The sequence below is a fragment of the Lithobates pipiens genome, unplaced genomic scaffold (assembly GCF_037356315.1).
Source record: "Lithobates pipiens isolate NorthernLeopardFrog02 unplaced genomic scaffold, aLitPip1_a1.2 Scaffold_24, whole genome shotgun sequence".
In the NCBI taxonomy this organism is placed as follows: domain Eukaryota; kingdom Metazoa; phylum Chordata; class Amphibia; order Anura; family Ranidae; genus Lithobates; species Lithobates pipiens.
Genome location: NW_027507786.1, coordinates 2,388,240 through 2,406,666, shown reverse-complemented (window position 1 = coordinate 2,406,666; position 18,427 = coordinate 2,388,240). Strand labels below are relative to the sequence as shown.

Genomic DNA, 18,427 nt, shown 5'->3' with positions numbered 1-18,427 from the left:
CCTGCTGTACAGGGATAGCAATAGGCTAATACCAGCTACTTACACTGCATGCATTTAAAAAAAAAAATGCATTCAATTATACATTAATGATTACAGAGCTGCATTCATTTGTCTTTTATACCTCCTAAGAGTTCATCTTTTGAGCGTTTATTGAGAAAGGTGTCTGCAGCAATGCGCACGTAGTTGGCTCGAGGGATCCTTGCTTGGTATCGTGTTGTGCACCATTGTATTAATGGTACAGATGACGTTTGATGTATTAGCTCTCATCATAAAAATTCTTTAACCACTTCAGCCCCGGAAGGATTTACCCCCTTCCTGACCAGAGCACTTTTTTTGCGATTCGGCACTGCATCGTTTTAGCTGACAATTGCGCGGTCGTGCGACGTGCCTCCCAAACAAAATTGACGTCCTTTTTTCCCCACAAATAGAGCTTTCTTTTGGTGGTATTTGATCACCTCTGCGGTTTTTATTTTTTGCGCTATAAACAAAAAAAGAGCGACAATTTTGAAAAAAAAAACACATTATTTTTTACATTTTTCTATAATAAATATCCCCCAAAAATACATAAAAAAAACGTTTTTTTCCTCAGTTTAGGCCGATACGTATTCTTCTTACATATTTTTGGTTAAAAAAAAAAACGCAATAAGCTATTGTTGATTGGTTTGCGCAAAAGTTATAGCATTTACAAAATAGGGGATCGTTTTATGGCATCTATATTAATAATTATTACATTTTTAAAAGGTGGCGAACAGCAATTTTTATCGTAACTGCGACATTATGGCGGACACTTCAGACATTTTTGATACATTTTTGGGATCAATATACATCAATCAGTGCTATACAAATGTACTGATTCCTGTGTAAATGATACGGGCAGTGAAGGGGTTAACCACTAGGTGGCAGTGTAGGAGTTAAGTGAGCCCTGGGGAGTGTTTCTAACTGTTGGGGGGGGGGGGGGCGTGGCTGTGTGTGACACATCACTGATATCTGCTCCTGATCACAGGGAGCAGAGATCAGTGACACTGTCACTAGGCAGAACGGGGAGATGCTTGTTTACTTTAGCATCTCCCCGGTCTTCCTCCCCGTGAGGCGATCGCGGGTATCTCCGCAGCGGTCGAGTCCGCGGGACCCGTGACCTGACTTAGGGAGCTTGCAGCACACGCCCGCTGGCCAACTCTTAACGGGCAACAAACAGGTACGTGATTCTGCCTGTACGAGCCCTTCTGCCAACATATATCAGCGTGAGGTGGTCGGCAAGCAGTTAAAGCGGTTGTATACCCTTATTTGTTATTTTTACCTACATGTAAGCCTATAATAAGGCCTATAATAAGGCTTACCTGTAGGTAAAATGAATATCTCCTAAACCTGTACTTTGCATGCAGCCGCTGACATCAGCGGCACTGTGAAGGCCCGGCTGAAGGTCCGGCAGATCCTGCTGGACCATGCCGGGAAGAAGTCTCCCACGCGCATGCATAATCGCGTCGACAACAACCCCCCTCCTCCTCCTCCATGAGTATCAGGAAGTCAACAGCCAGCTCTCCTGGGTGCAGGTCCTCTCCTCCCTGGCCCCCTGCCCTGTCCACCTGCTGGTTACATCTGTGCAGGTCACAGGTGTGAGGTGTTCAGCGCTCATACCCCAAGTGCACTAGGGTTCCTCCTAACCTGGCTTACAGTATATGTGGGTACTGACTCACCCATGACATCACTGCAGGAAGGCTCTAACTAAAAGGGTCCTAGCACCTGATTACACTGTCTGATGTAACTGGACACTTTTCTGGCATAGAGCCACCTAGTGGCAAGCTAGCTAACTGCATCTGCCTACACAATGTTTTTTCCAAACATGCTGAAAAAGGGGGGGGTGTTCCCTTTAACAGATATGCAGTGGTGCTATTGTATGACTGCCAGATAGTCTTGGTACAAAATCCCTAATGGGTCTTTCAAGCTGAATTAGACAATATTTTTTCCTTCTGTCTAGTAAGATAATATGCAGTGCTGGGACAAGGTCACCCAGAGCCCAGGGCAAACATCCCAAACAGCTCCTCAAGTAGTATGAGAATTATGTGTCAGTAAAAATCCTCCCCCCCAAAAAAAAAAAGAATTACCACTAATCTGCATGATTACCTACTAAGCATGAATTCCCCCTAATTCCAACACAAATCAGCCTCCCTGCTTAAATCCCCTCTCCCAGCACAAATCTGTACCCCTTCCATCCCCCAAATCCCCCCCACCAAAAATGCCCCCCTCCTAAAAAATCACCCCTCCTAGCACAAATCCTCCACCCCATTCCCCCATTTCGTACAAATGGCCTCCAATCATCCATGCTCCACCCCCTCCCCCAAAAAAATTCTCCACCTAGCACAAGTCCTCTTCTCCCATCCCCCTCCCAACACAAATCCCCCTGAATCACCACTCTTAGAACCCCTTCCGCCCATATTTCTCCTCCTAGAACAATTATTTATCCCTTCTGCCCCCCCCCAAATTCGTCCTCCCCACACAAATCCCCTCCCCCTTAATTTCCTCGCAGTGCCCCCCCCCAGCTCACATGACATCACAGTGCCCAGGGGCACCCGTCCCTCCTGCCCACCCCTTGTCCCGGCCCTGATGATATGCATATATTGGATGATATAATTGATGGAACTGTATTGACTTTTTTCTGTAGTTTTGTATGGGAAAAACAGTTTTAAGAAGTGGCAAACAAGAGAAGTATTTTCGGAAATATATAATTTTTTGGTGAAATTGATACCTTAAAAAGTCCTGAAAAAAATCCTCTTATTTGGTTTGATCTCTTGAGAAACACAAAGAGGAGGCAAATGAAACAACTGGTGTGTGAATGACCCCCAAGCCTCATTTAGTTGTATGTTGGGTGACCTTTGAAACCATCTACTGCCGGTAATGTGTGAACGTGTGGCATATATTAGAGACCAATTACCACTAATTATGTTTTGTCTCCATACTGATGTGCGTCTCTTTGTATTTGTAGACTGTATACGCCCTCCTTCATCGCCCTGCCTGCCAGTCTCGTTTGCTGTGTAATCGTCTTAATTTACATACCGGTACAAACCAAAAAATCGCAAGGCAAGCCCCTCGCTGAACAAAGTAAGGCTTTGTCATTACACGTTAATCGCTCCAGGCCTGACTGTATCATTGCGGGAATTTACACCCTCACCAACTGCCAATTTCCCTTCCAGGTAAACCCAAGTCTACCAGTGTCTTCAGCGTCGGGGAACTGCTCAGGCTCATGAACTATCCTGGAGTCATGCCAGTGTTCATAGTGAAGGTTCTCTCTGCTTTCCCGATTGGTAATAATTAGGAACAAAAAAATTAAAAATACACCTCATTATCGTTATAGAAAAACAGCGCCAGGCTTAAAGCGTAAGGTCCCAGTCATACTTTACGTTTCCTGAACGCGAGGCAAAATGCACAGGAAAGGAATGCGTCATGCTTGCAGTGGCATTATTTACTAATGGCACCCCAAACGCAGTTAGCAGACATGTTTTGTTGCCCGGCAAAATGCGTATTGAAAAAAAGTCCTCCACACCCGAAAAGGTGCACAGGGATTTTTTTTTCTCTGAGAATAGGTGCAGGAACTCCCCTCTCTCAAGTCACCCCTTGTCTCTGCCCTCTACCCACCTCTGTGCTACCCACCTCTGAGCACCTTCCCTTCTCTCCGCCCCCTACCCACCTCCAAGCACCATCCCTTGGCTACACCCATACCCACCTCCAAGCACCGTCCCTTGACTCCGGCTCTACCCACCTCCAAGCACTGTCCCTTGTTTCCACCCCATACCCACCTCCAAGCACTGTTCCTTGACGCCACCTCTATCCAACTCCAAGCACTGTCCCTTGGTTCCACTCCATGCCCACCTCCAAGTATTGTCCCTTGACTCTACCCCATACCCACCTCCAAGCACCGTCCCTTGACTCTACCCCATACCCACCTCCAAGCACCATCCCTTGACTCCACCTCTACCCATCTCCAAGTACTGTCCTTTGGTTCCAACCCATACCCACCTCCAGGCACCATCCCTTGTCTCTGCCCCCTACCCACCTCCAAGTACCATCCCTTGTTTCCACCCCATACCCACCTCCAAGCACCGTCCATTTTCTCTGCCCCTTACCCACCTCTAAGCACCATCCCTTGTTTCCACCCCATACCCACCTCCAAGCACTGTCCCTTGGTTCCACCCTATACCCACCTCCGAGCACTGTCCCTTGACTCTGCCTCTACCCACTTCCCAGCACCGTTCCTTGTTTACACCCCATACCCACCTCCAAGCACCGTCCCTTGTCTCTGCCCCCTACCCACCTCCAAGCACCGTCCCTTGTTTCCACCACATACCCACCTCCAAGTACTGTCCCTTGACTCCGCCTCTACTCACTTTCAAGCACAGTCCCTTGTTTCCACCCCATACCCACCTCCAAGCACCGTCCCTGGACTCCGCCTCTACCCACCTCCAAGCACTGTTCCTTGGTTCCACACCATACCCACCTCCAAGCACCGTCCCCTGACTCCACCTCTACCCACCTCCAAGCACTGTCCCTTGGTTCCACACCATACCCACCTCCAAGCACCATCCCCTGACTCCATCTCTACCCACCTCCAAGAACGATCCCTTGTTTCCACCCCATACCCACCTCCAAGCACCGCCCCTTGATTCCGCCTCTACCCACCTCCAAGCACTGTCCCTTGGTTCCACCTCATACCTACCTCCCAGTACCACCTCTTTTAGAGAAAACAAAACCAATTGTTTTGTGGTGCTAAGTAATCTGTATGGAATTTGGTAATTGTAATAGGTAAAGCAGTAAAAATTGATCCCATGCAGCCAGCAACAATAGCCCCCCAAGCAAAAATGGACACTCCCAACAATAATGGACCCCCCAGCAACAATAGACCGCTTGCAACAAAGTACTGCCTCACAAACAACAGACCACCCCAGGAACAATAGACCACACCAGCAACAATAGATCTCCCAGCAGCCAGCATTAATAGACCCCTCCTCAACAGTAGATCACTCCCAGCAAAAATTGACAGCCAGCAACAATAGACCCCTCCCTCAACAATAAATCCCCCCCCCCCCAGAAGCAATAGATCCCCATAGCATCCAGCAAAAATTGATCTCCCAGCAGCCAGCATTACTAGACCCTCCAGTAGCCAGCAACAATAGACCCCTCCTCAAAAATGGACCACTCCTAGCAACAATTGACCACCAGCAACATAAGACCCCTTCCAGGTATAATAGACCTCTTCCTTAAAATTACCCCAGCAACAATAGATCCTCCAGCAGCCGGCATTAATAAACCCCTCAGCAGCCAGAAACAATAGACCCCCCCCCTCAAAATTAGATCCCTCCCAGCATGACCCACAAGCAACATAAGATGAGGGGGTCTATTGTTGCTAGTGGGTCAATTGTTGCTGGGAGGGCCGCAACAATAGACCCCTCCGCAATAATAGATCCCCTGGCAGCTGGCATCTTTAGACCCTTCAGCACACCCCACAATCCCCTGCCACCGGCAGCCCCTCAGCTTATATAAGTGATCAAATACCACCAAAAGTAAGCTCTATTTGTAGGGGAAAAAAGGACATGTACATCTTATATGGGTACAGCGTCACACGGCCGTGCAATTGTCAGTTAAAGCAACGCAGTGCCTTATCGCAAAAATGGCCTAGTCATGAAGGGGGGTAAATCTTTTGAAGGTCAAGTGGTTTAAGAGAACTGGTGCTTGGTAATTGACTTCTCGGGTACCCAGCACTGTCCTGTGGGGGAGGGGAGGCATACCTTTGTGTAAGCTCGACATCATGACTGAAGTGCTCTATTGTCTGTTTGTACTTGAAATAGAGACCTCCATTTATTGTACTTTGTGTGTCTGCAGGTGTCTTCATGCTCATGTTTCCTATCATTTCCGTTGACTTCTTTGGTCTTAATGCGGCGACGGCTGGATATTTAATGTCCTATTTTGGCATTATGCAGCTGGTAAGTAAATACACTGCGATATGTGTAAATTGCTACTTCCTACCCATACAGGATGCAGGTTTTCAGGCTGTCACTCACTATAAATGATCACCCTCTCCCCCTGGTGTATGCATTTTACTTGTGCTGGGAATACAGCATATGAGAGTTTATCAGCTAAAACTCCCTATCAATCATGACATTCTCTCCCACAGACTGAGAATGAGGCAAAGGTGGTATTTTCTATGGCTATGCCTGCCAGGAGTGTAATGGGTATCTCAGATCATTCGAGATTTCAAAAACTGTATTACGTTCGCAGGTTAGACAGACTATCCTTTTTTTTTTTTTACTGTATATACTGTGTGTAGCCAGGTGCTGGGCTTCAGTAATATGGAGAAGGAGGCCTTGACTGTTATTGTTCTCTCTCTCTACTGAAATACTGACGTTATGCTGCACCATTCTCTTCCAGACAGCAGGGGGAGAGCTAAAGCCAAGCCACCCCATAGACTTCTATCCAGAGTGCTGAGAATCCTGGGAGTTGTAGTTTGGGGTGGCAGCCATATATTGCGACAAATAGACACCTAACACTACATATCCCAATAGGCACTGTGCAGTAGGAGGTGGGGATAGATGATTTTTATTAAACTGCCTGGGAAAGTTCTTCCTCTTGGCACAGAGGGAGTTCAAGAGAGAGAGAGAGTACATCTGTCTGGATGTTCATCTGCCAGCTGGAGACCGTACAAGTGAAGATCTGAGCCTGAGACTGGGAGTAAGGACACCTAGGGGCAGCGCCGCACCCCCCACATCACAGCACCTGCCGCGCTGCCATAGGGAGACTGAAGTGTCCATTCACCCTCTGCTGATCACTGGAGGCCTTGAGGGAGAATCCCTTCTACAGCGAGAGGTCATCACACACATTTTATTTTGGACAGCGATGAGATGGGTCAGAGCCTCTGTTGGCTTTTCATTGCCATCTATCAGCAGAGGAAGCAACTATGAGAACTTTTTCTGACTTAGGCCCCTTTTACACTGGGGCATTTTTCAGGCGCTACAGCACCAAAAATAACGCCTGTATAGCGCCTAAAAAAATATGACCCCTTTCACTCCAGTGTCAAAGCCGGAGGGCTTTCACGCTTGAGCGGTGCGCTGGCAGGACGGTGAAAAAAGTCCTGCTAGCCGCATCTTTGAAGCGGTGAAGGAGCGGTGTATTCACCGCTCCTAAACCGCTCCTACCCATTGAATTCAATGGGGCAGCGCGGCTATACCGCCGGCAATGCGCCGCTGCAGCGGTGCTTTGTGGGCGGTTTTAACCCTTTTTCGGCCGCTAGCAGGGCTTAAAACCTCCCCACTAGCGGCCGGCCGCATACCGCCGCTAAAACAACGATAAAGCGGCGCTAAAAATATCGCCGCTTTACCGCTGACGCCGCTCCCGCCCCAGTGTGAAAAGGGCCTTATGTGTAGCACTTACCCCCGAAGGAGCTGCTAGTATTTGATTGGGCCTGCACTCTGCTATTACACCCCTATTAACTTGGCTCAATCCCTTTGACACAGCTGTGGTGCAGTGTTGGTGTGAAGCCAACAACAGAGGATGACCCCACAATGTACAATACAACAATAGTGTACCTTTACCTGGGTATCTGTTGCTCCACCTGTAGGAAGAAGAACAACACTGCACACCAATTGTAATTAACTAGAAAGTGTTTTTACTGAAACTGGTATAAAACAATAATTGCAATAACTACACCTTCACACAAACGTAATGTGACAGTACAGTGGGTATTCACAACAATTTTAACATGTAAAGAATTCTTAGATAACCCCTGCACACGCGTCTCCAAGTGGGACCAATGCTCCGAGTGACAATGCCTTAACTCCGGGCACCTTTCCCCTTCCAGCACGCTGTAATACACACAGAAATGCAAAGCTATCAGCACCGTACAATACAATTGCTAGGGAGCTCCCCCTGCTTTATGATGCAGTCCATTCCTATAGTAACTAAATGCAAGGCCTTGCAATAAAAGATGAAGTCTTTGCTCTTTTGTCTTCTGCTAGCTATTGTGTTGAAGTAATTGTAATCCACAGGGTTTAACCAACAAGAGTAATGTAGAATGAATATTGAAACTGTTCTTGTGATGTAGCACACTTATAACTACCTCCGGTGTAGTTGTCTCCAAATCACATAGTGTCAATTCTCAGTGAAGTGTAGGCTTGAGGCCTGCTTTAACTCAGTCTAAGGCCTGATTCACACCTATGGCATTTTTAGGGCTTTTTTGCATTTTGCAGATTTGACTACAGAACATGTTCCATAGGAAACCATGTTAAATAGACTGTAGTGCAAATCTGCAAAATGCCAAAAGCACAAAAAATGCATAGGTGTGAATCGGGCCTAATAGTGTGAAACCTCCTCTGGGGGACTACAGGTCCCAGCAAGGCTGCGGTGTGAGTCTAAGTGTGCAAAAGTGCGTTAAGAGTTATGGGCGGCAGCCCTCTCACCCAACCAGGCCTTGAAGAATATGAGACCTCCACTCTGATTGTCTCAGCCTGTTTGCTGCGGCTGCGCCGTCACGCTGTTCCGTTTTGCAAGGTCACCAGGAGCTCTCAGTTACCTCCATCAGGGTGCCTCTGGATCCTTCCCGATCCGACCACACTGCTGCTCTAGTACACTGTGGTGTGAAGTCCTCCTCTGGCTTCAAAATGTTGCTCTGCACCGAGCAGGCCGCAGGGCGGTGGGACACACACACACACACAAACACACACACCCACAGCTCCTTGCAGGCAGGCCATGCGTCCAGAAGAGAAAGAAAATGGCCGCGCGGGGTCTTTTATATCCTACCCAGCATGCAATTCAGTACTGAGTGTTCATGGGTAGGTCACTTGGCATTGTGGGTAGGTAGGTCACTTGTATAATGTAAACAAACAGTCACTTCCTTTCTCCATGTTCTTGAAAAGGAAAATAAATGAAGTCTATTCCACATTTAGGCCACTAGATGCTGCCAAATACTAATTTATAACACTGCCATAGATTAACATTAAATAATATTAACAGGCAAGAATACCAGCGCTACATATGGAATGAAAGAGGCAATGGTGGTCTCTCATCAACTGCCATCTATACTATTAGGTGATCAGTCTGCCTTGACAAGCCTTAGGCTACTGCCTAGGTTGCCTTGTGAATGATTTGACTCTGCTAGGTCATATGATCACAAGGCCACTGCCACATCAGAAATTAGGCTTTTGCCTTGGTTTCTTTGTGGATGATCTGGCTTTTATAGGTCATGTGACCATTCAACCACCACCACGCCAGCTTTTAGGCTCCTGCCTATATTGCCTTGTAAATGGTTTCTGCTTGGTTATGTGATCACTCAGTCATTGCCACACTTGGCCTTAGGCTCCTGCCTTGGTTTCTTTGTGGATGATCTAGCACTTTTTAGGTTATGTGATCACTCAGCCCCTGCCACACCAGGCCCTAGGCTCCTGGTTAGGTTGCCTTGTGGATGATCCTGCTCTGCTAAATCAAGAGATTATTCAACCACTGCAAATCCAGGCCCTAAAGGCAAGGTTCATCTATAAATTATTAGTCTTCACTTCTGTAAAGCTGGGAGTATGCCATGCCATCATCTCTTTCCTAGGTTGCCTTGTGAATAATGGAGCTCTGCTAGGTCACTTATTCACTTAACCTCTGTCACGCCAGGTCATAGGCTACTGCCTAGGTTGCCTTGTGAATAATCCAACTCTGCTAGGTCATGTGATGACTCAGCTATGACAAAGGTTGAAAAAAATGTGAGCTTACTTATAGATGCAGGCAATGGTGAACTTAGATTTTAGGCTCCTACTAGAGCAAGAGAATCAAGATTTTTTTGCTTAGAATAAAGAGATCACGATTCCCGTGGCGTAAAATCTTTCACATCATACAAAAAAAATGAGCTAATTTTACTGGTTATTTTTTTTTAAATTATTAATTAAAGTAATTTTTTCAAAAACAATTGCATATGAAAGACCGCTGAGCAAATACAGTGTGACATAAAATATTGCAACATCCACCATTTTATTCTCTAGGGTGTCTACTAAAAATATATATATATATATATAATATTTGGGGATTCTAAGTAATTTTCTAGCAAAAAGGAAAAAAAATGATTTTAACTTGAAACCAACAAATGCCAGAAAAAGGTTTAATGTTTAAGTGGTTAAACTTTTTTCACTTACATACAAAGTCTATTCCATTGACAAATTGTTACAATGTTTATACTTAAAGAGGAGCTGCACCTTTAAAAAAAATATTAAAAGCCAGCAGCTACAAATATTGCAGCTGCTGACTTTTAATAAATTGACACTTACCTGTCCCAGGGTCCAGAGATGTCGGCAGCAGATGACGAGCAATCGCTTGTCTCTCTGCTGCCACTGCCGCCATCCTCTGTCAGGGAATCGGCAAGTGAAGCATTGCGGCTTCACTGCCCGGTTCCCTACTGCGCATGCGCGAGTCGCGCCGCGCGTCTCTACTGGTCCCCGCTGTGTCCTGGGAACTGTGTGTTTCCCAGAACACAATGGGGGGCGGGGCATCTGCGGCGGGCTGCGGCGAGCTTGTCCCGGAAGTGGGTGCAGATACCTGGATTATCCAGGTATCTGCACCCCCCTCCCCCCTGAAAGGTGCCGATTGTGGCACCGGAGGGGGGGAGGGATCAGATGAGCGGAACTTCCAATTCAGGGTGGAGGTCCGCTTTAAGTTCAACTGGCAGACTACCCAGTTTTTCTCTTCCTTTCTTTTGAAGGCTGTGGCTTCAGAAGAGCAGAGAGAATTCTTTGCATAGAAAGAATTGTGAAAACAAGATCGCGAAAACGATTCTTAACGATTCTTCTGCAGCTCTAGTTCCTACCTAGGCTTCTTGTAGATATTCTGGCTTTGTTTGATCATGGGATCAACCATTGCCATGCCATTGGCTCCTACCTACAGTAGGTTGCCTTGTGAATGATTGGGCTCGATCATGTGTTCGCTCAGCTAATGCTAGGCCAACGTGTGATCACTCAACCACTGCCATGCCATCAGTAATATCCTAGATTGCCTTGTGAATGATCGGGCCCGGCTAGGTCATGTGATCACTCAACTATGACATGCGTTGAACAAAATGGGAGCATCCCTATAAATGGAGGACATGGTGAACATAGCCTTTAAGCTCCTGCCTGGGCTTGTGGATGATCTGGCTTTGCTAGGTCATGCGATTAGTCAACCACTGCAATGCCATGCCCTAAACTTTTTCCTAGGCTTCCTTGTGGATGAACTGGCTTTGCTAGGTCATGGAACTATTCAACCACTGCCATGTCATGCCCTAAGCTCTTGCCTAGGCTTCTTGGGGATGATCCGGCTTTGCTAGGTCATGGGATTAGTCAACCACTGCCATGCCATGCCCTAAACTCTCGCCTAGGCTTCCTTGTGGATGAATTGGCTTTCTTGCCATTGGCTCCTGCCTAGGTTGCCTTTTGAATGATGGGGCTCTGCTAGGTAATGCAACCACTCAACTATGACATGGATTGAAAAAAATTTGTGTGCCTGTAAATGCAGGAAAAGCTACACTAAGCCCTTGTACACACGGTCGGAGATTCCGACGGAATGTGTCCTATCGGACCGTTTTGTCAGATAATGCGACTGTGTGTGGTCTCTATCGGACTGTTTCCGTCGGAGTATCCGACGGACCAAGTTTTCCAACTTGTCCGTAAAATTTTCTGACAAAATGCTCCGATCGGACATACTACGATCATGTGTAGCCTACTCTGACGGACAAAGTGCCACACATGCTCAGATCAAATTCCTAGACCAAAGCTATTGGCTAGCCTGAACGTAGTCCCGTTGTAACAAAATAACGTCTTTACGTTATGTACAATCGGATTTTCCGACAACTTTGTCCGACCGTGTGTATGCAACAGTTTCGGACAAAATCCGTCGGACAAAATCCAACGGATTTGGTTGTCAGAATGTCCGACCGTGTCTACAAGGGCTTAACCTTTTAAAGGGATTGTAAAGTCAAATTTTTTATTTTTTTAAAATAACAAACATGTTATATTTACCTCCACTGTGCCACTCATTTTGCACAGAGTGGCCCCGAACCTGCTCTTCTGGGGTCCCTCGGCGGCTGTCTCAGCTTCTTCCCACAGGTGCTTCTCACGTTCATGCGAGCTCCCTCGCATTGGTGAGAAGCACCTGCGGGCGCGCTCCCGTGATACAGCCGGCGGCTATAGCCGCTCGCTGCATCACAAGGCCCCGCCCCCGGCGCGCTGCGTCATTGGATGTGATTGACAGCAGCGCGAGCCAATGGCTGCGCTGCTTTCAATCCATCCACTCCAGCCAATCAGCGGCCAGGCTGAGCGGCGAAGAGGACGGCGGGGGCGAGCGCGGGATTTTCGAGGGGTCAGGTAAGTAAAACGGGGGGACTGGGAGCGCCGGCAGTGTCAGATGTTTTTTCACCTTAATGCATAGAATGCATTAAGGTGAAAAAACATTTACCTTTACAACCCCTTTAAGCTTCCGCTTAGGCTTCTGGCTTTGCTAGGTCATGGGATCACTCAACCACTGCCATGCCCTAAGCTCTTGCCTAGGCTTCCTTGTGGATGATCTGGCTTTGCTAGGTCATGGGATCACTCAACCACTGTCATGCCCTAAGCTCTTTCCTTGGCTTCCTTGTGGATGATTTGGCTTTTCTAGGTCATGGGATCACTCAACCACTGTCATGCCCTAAGCTCTTTCCTTGGCTTCCTTGTGGATGATTTGGCTTTTCTAGGTCATGGGATCACTCAACCACTGTCATGCCCTAAGCTCTTGCCTAGGCTTCCTTGTGGATGATCTGGCTTTGCTAGGTCATGGGATCACTCAACCACTGCCATGCCCTAAGCTCTTGCCTTGGCTTCCTTGTGGATGATCTGGCTTTTCTAGGTCATGGGATCACTCAACCACTGCCATGCCCTAAGCTCTTGCCTTGGCTTCCTTGTGGATGATCTGGCTTTTCTAGGTCATGGTATCACTCAACCACTGCCATGCCCTAAGCTCTTGCCTTGGCTTCCTTGTGGATGATCTGGCTTTTCTAGGTCATGGGATCACTCAACCACTGCCATGCCCTACGCTCTTGCCTAGGCTTCCTTGTGGATGATCTGGCTTTGCTAAGTCATGGGATCACTCAACCACTGCCATGCCCTACGCTCTTGCCTTGGCTTCCTTGTGGATGATTTGGCTTTGCTAAGTCATGGGATCACTCAACCACTGCCATGCCCTACGCTCTTGCCTAGGCTTCCTTGTGGATGATCTGGCTTTGCTAAGTCATGGGATCACTCAACCACTGCCATGCCCTACGCTCTTGCCTTGGCTTCCTTGTGGATGATCTGGCTTTGCTAGGTCATGGGATCACTCATTCACTGCCATGCCATCAGCTATTTCCTAGGTTGTCTTGTGAATGATCAGGCTCTGCTAGGTCATGTGATCACTCAACTACAACATGAAATTAATAAAATGTGAGGGTCCTTGTAAATGCAGGAAATTTCTTTAACTTTGCTTCTGGAAACCAGCAAACTGTCCCTGTATAGCCTAACATTTGCTTTAGGCCTGAGTCACGGCACGCCGGTCTATTTTTATCTGTTTGATCTTTCCCTTTCTGTTTGTGTCATTACCGCAAAAATATTAAATAGGACATTTTTTGAAAAGGCCGTGTTTACTTTAAACCGTCCCGTGTTTGGACATACAACACTGGAGCCTGTAAATAGCGGAAGTGTACACACGCCATGTTTTCTCACACAACGCAAACAGATGGACCGCCGATAACATTTCAGATGGAGTTTTAATGGTAAATAAAAGATCAGAGAAGGTTCTAATCTTCATAACACGCTGGGACCATAAACATCCTGGCTGCCGGAACTCCATGATGTCTCCGGGGCGCAGCGACATAGAAAACAGAGAGCACATTCTCTGATTCCGATACCAACAAAAATTGCAAAATTGTTTGAAAGGTTAAAGCTAAAGTTGACTCTGCTTAAATGTTTCCTTCCTTGATTTATTTTAGCTTCTCGTCAACATGCTAATGACATTTTTAAATTCCAAACCTTAATTTAGACCAATCAAGTCAATTGGTATAACAGAGTAGGAGCTTCAGTGTGGTCTACCAGGGTATCATCCCATAAATATAGTAGAACAGAAAGTGGTAAAAGGCGTGGGGACGTTAGATTCACTTGAGACAATAAATACAAATTTTATTTCAATTTTACATGTTAAAATAGCAAACCGTCAATCAAAATACACATAGAGTATGTACAAAGGCGATTACAGTCAGTGTCACGTTCCTGTTATAAATCTTTGATGTACGTCTACGTGTTTCGTGGGTACTCCCGCTTCTTTAGGACCAACAGGACCTATTTAAAGCCGAACTTTACCCATAACAACTTAATAAAATAATCATGTTCTTGAGCAAGGAACATACATTACATACAATAATAATAATTATGCCCCTGATGACGTCAGATGCGATGAAACGCGTAGGGAGGAGCCGATCATTGGCCATTTTGGTGATCCCATGCCTGTCTACATGCTTGTTTTGAACGTCGGATATGTGAGTGCAACTGTGAAAATGTATTAAAGCACTTCAATTTATATAGAAAACCTTTTAGGGAAGCCAATAAGGGGCACCATGCATTATTTTAGACCCAGTTATGTCATCCCTGGGTGTTTGTGCTTCTCTCTGAAATTCAGGCATGATCTGTATTGACAGTAGGCAGAAATAGATTCCTTCCTGGTGTGTCCCCCTTCCAGTCAGCTTTGCAGGACATCAGGGTTGCAGCTCTACTCGGATTCAGGCCCTCAGGTCGACCACCTTAGGCCACATTGGCAGCCGCCCCCTCCCTCCGGGACCCCACTCTCCAGCTGAAGACCCCGAGCTAGGGTTACCACCTGCCCAGGATTCACCCAGACAGTTCCGGTTTGGAATCATGGTGCCGCATACCTCCTAACTTTTTGAGATGGGAATGAGGGACACCTATCAGCGAAAGTATGTAGGCAGAGGACCAGGGCAGGACTTACCATTGGGCTTGACTGGGCTCAAGCCCATGGGCCCCACCAAATAAGGGGCCCCGCAGAGATACATAGCCGAGTGTACTCGGCTCGGCTCCGCTCACAGTCACGCCCAGTCCCGCCCTATGATACACATAACACAGGGACTGGGCGTGAACGTGAGCCAAGCCGAGTACACTCGGATACTCTCTGCTCCACTCGGGGACTGCGACAGGGCCCCAGAGCCGCCAAGAGGACCCTAGAGCCGCCAAGAGGACCCGAGAGCCACCGATATGTGCCATTTTTAAACTTCAAGACTGCAATGACAAGGCTACAAATGACACTGGGGCAAGGCTGCAAATGACAAGGCTACACTGACAAGGCTGCAATGGCACTGGACAAGGCTGCAGATGGATGGGCAAGGCTGCTGATGGACACTGACAAGGCTGCATTGATGGGCATTTAAATGTAAGTTTTTTTCCTTAAACTTCCCTCCTAAAAGTTTTTTTCCTTAAAATCCCATCCTAAACTTCGGGTACGTGTTATACGCCGATAAATCCGATAATGTATAGAAGGTAGGGCCCGAAAGTGACTCAAGCCCAGGGGCCTCCACCACCCTAAGTCCTGCCCTGAAGAGGACACACCCCCTGCCACGCCCTCATAAAGGAGAATTGTACACAAAAAACAAGAATGGTTAAACCCACAAGTGCTTTTTTTTACCACTACTGTTCCTTTATATTGAATTTTGGAATTTATAAATGCAGCAATTTAGAAATCAGATGAAAGTTTTAGCACTAGGAAACACTTTTTGATGGATAAAAAGTGCATTTTATATACATCTATATAGATCAGACCAAAATGAGGGACAAATGAGGAGGAAAGAGGGACAGAGGGACATTGCACCAAATCAGGGTCAGTCCCTCGAAATGCGGGACAGTTGGGAGCTATACGTCCGGGTTTCAGACTGTCTGAAACTCAGACACATTATTCACCCTGGACTATGACTTCCCAGCAATGTTGCTGGGAGAGAGGGATCAATCTGCACCTCTTCCTCCCGCCCCTACCCCTCTGTGTCTGCCCACATGCCAATCCCTGGCGCTATGCCTCATAAAAGGAAAGTGGGGGCCGGAAACTTGAAGACCAGCAGCCACAGATACATGGATTCAGATGTAAAGTGGGACTCTGTAGACTCTGATTTAAAGGGGAACTCTTGTGATTAACTTCATATGATTAGAAATGTTATTTAATCACAAAGTATATCTATAGTTTATACTATAAAAAAAAAGAAGAAAAGGTGGCAACCCTACCCCAAGCACATGTGCCCTTTGCATATATGAGGTCACCCAGCATGCGTTAAGGCACTTTCCTCTGCCAATGGCCAGGGCTATAACTACGTCTATGCTCTCACTTGTCGGGTTTCCTCCCACCGTCCAATATGGTAGGCAGAGAGTATCTAAATTTAGCTGGCAGCCTTCCTGGTAAGCAGAAAGACCCAAAAACTATACTGTTTTCTAGCACCTACCTACATCATTTTGGGATTTTAGGTGCTTAGTGATGTCTTTGTTCTTTTTTTTTTAACCCCGGATTGACATTTGACTGATGTGTAGACTCCCTTCTGGTTTATTATTTTTTCCCCTGTATCCATGTAGGTATAGCGGACATTTGTCTATATTACACAGGGGGTCCTTGTTAGTGGCCCCTGATCTTCTCAGGATGGAATATTTTATGGCAGCTGTGAAAGGAGAGTCTTTGTTTTGGGTGAATGGGCCCCCGGCATGTACACAGAGATCTGGGTGTTTTTTATTTCACGCAAAGCTCATTTCCTTCCTCTTTTGTTTGCAATTGACAAAACGCATTCCTGACAAGCTGATATTTTTCTTTGTTCGTGCTTCAAAGACTACAAAGTTCAAATGAATAAAGCAAACAATGACCTTCTCTTATTTGCTGCTTTTTCATCTATTAAATATACCATTGACACATACCATTACAAATACCTGTTGATCCTGCCAGAAATCATGTTGTCCTGTGCACGCTGATGGTCTCAGGCATTGTTGTCAGCAGCGGCGGCTGCCCCCTCTCACCTAGCCATCCCCTATATGCAATGGATAGATTCATGCATAGCATGAATCTATCTATGGCCGCCGCGGTCACCCCCTATTCACGCGTCCGGCCCCTTTGAGGGTGAATGTATCATTGTGTCTTCCCACATGTAGTGTGTTGTCTTCCATTGTATGAAATATATTAGAGGGGTCTCTATATACATCACATATGTGAGCTGTGTAGGCCTGTATCTGTCTCTGATTGTCTCTTCTACACACAAGTATGACATGAGCTGCCGGGGAGCCGATACTCTCCAGGTCTGTGCTGTGAAGAAAACAGCTGAATTTCCTTCTCTTCACTGAGAAATGCAACATTCATTGCTAACAGCTATCTATCTATCTATCTATGTATCTATCTATCTATGTATCTATCTATCTATCTGTCGTTCTGTATTTTTCCATTCTTCCTTTCGTACCTCCATTCCTTCCCCCTTCTCTCTTCTTTTCTTTCTTCTATCCATCCTTTCTTTCTTCCTTTCTTGTTTCCCTCCTTTCCTCTTTCCCTCCTTCCTTTCACTAATTTCTTCCTTTTTTACCTCCTTTCCTCTCCCTTCCCCCTTCCATTTTTCCTGTTATCCTTCCTTCTGTCCGTCCCTCCTTTCCTCTATTTTTCTTCTGTCCTTCCTTCCCTCTTTCCTTTCATCCTTCTAGCCTTCCTTCTTTCCGTACTATCTTCTATCCTCCCTTCATTCCTATCCTCCTTTCCTCTATTCTTCCTTCTTTTCTGTCTTGCTTTCCTTATCCTTCTGCCCAACATTCCATTCTGCTTCCTTTTCTCCCTCTATCTATCCTCCTTGATTTCTTCTAGCCATCCTTACTTTCTTGCTTCCCTCCTTTCCTCTTTCCTCCTTACCTACCTTCCTTCTCCCCCTTTTACCTTCCTACCTCTCATTCATTTCCTTTTTACCTCCTTTCCTATTTCCTTCCTATCCCTCTTTTGGTCTGTCCTTTTTTACTGTCCTTTGTTCCTTCTTTCCCTTCTTCCTGTAGATAGATCGGTGTATATGAGGGAGGTGGTTGGTGTAGATAGATCAGTGTATATGATGGAGGTAGGTGGTGTAGATAGATCGGAGTATATGATGGAGGTAGGTGGTGTAGATAGATCAGTGTATATGATGGAGGTAGGTGGTGTAGATAGATCGGTGTATATGAGGGAGGTAGGTGGTGTAGATAGATCAGTGTATATGATGGAGGTAGGTGGTGTAGATAGATCGGTGTATATGAGGGAGGTAGGTGGTGTAGATAGATCGGTGTATATGAGGGAGGTAGGTGGTGTAGATAGATCAGTGTATATGATGGAGGTAGGTGGTGCAGATAGATCAGTGTATATTATGGAGGTAGGTGGTGCAGATAGATCCGTG

General features: G+C 46.5%; 1 protein-coding gene across 1 annotated transcript in view; it reads left to right on the top strand.

Moving 5' to 3' along the window:
* Positions 1 to 18,427, top strand: part of SLC67A1 (solute carrier family 67 member 1) — a 94,322-nt gene that overhangs the window by 54,080 nt on the left and 21,815 nt on the right. The window contains exons 5-7 of the mRNA XM_077453507.1: positions 2,981 to 3,096; positions 3,189 to 3,299; positions 5,872 to 5,972. Of these exons, the coding sequence (XP_077309633.1) occupies positions 2,981 to 3,096; positions 3,189 to 3,299; positions 5,872 to 5,972 (328 nt within the window). The remainder of the gene's footprint in view (positions 1 to 2,980; positions 3,097 to 3,188; positions 3,300 to 5,871; positions 5,973 to 18,427) is intronic.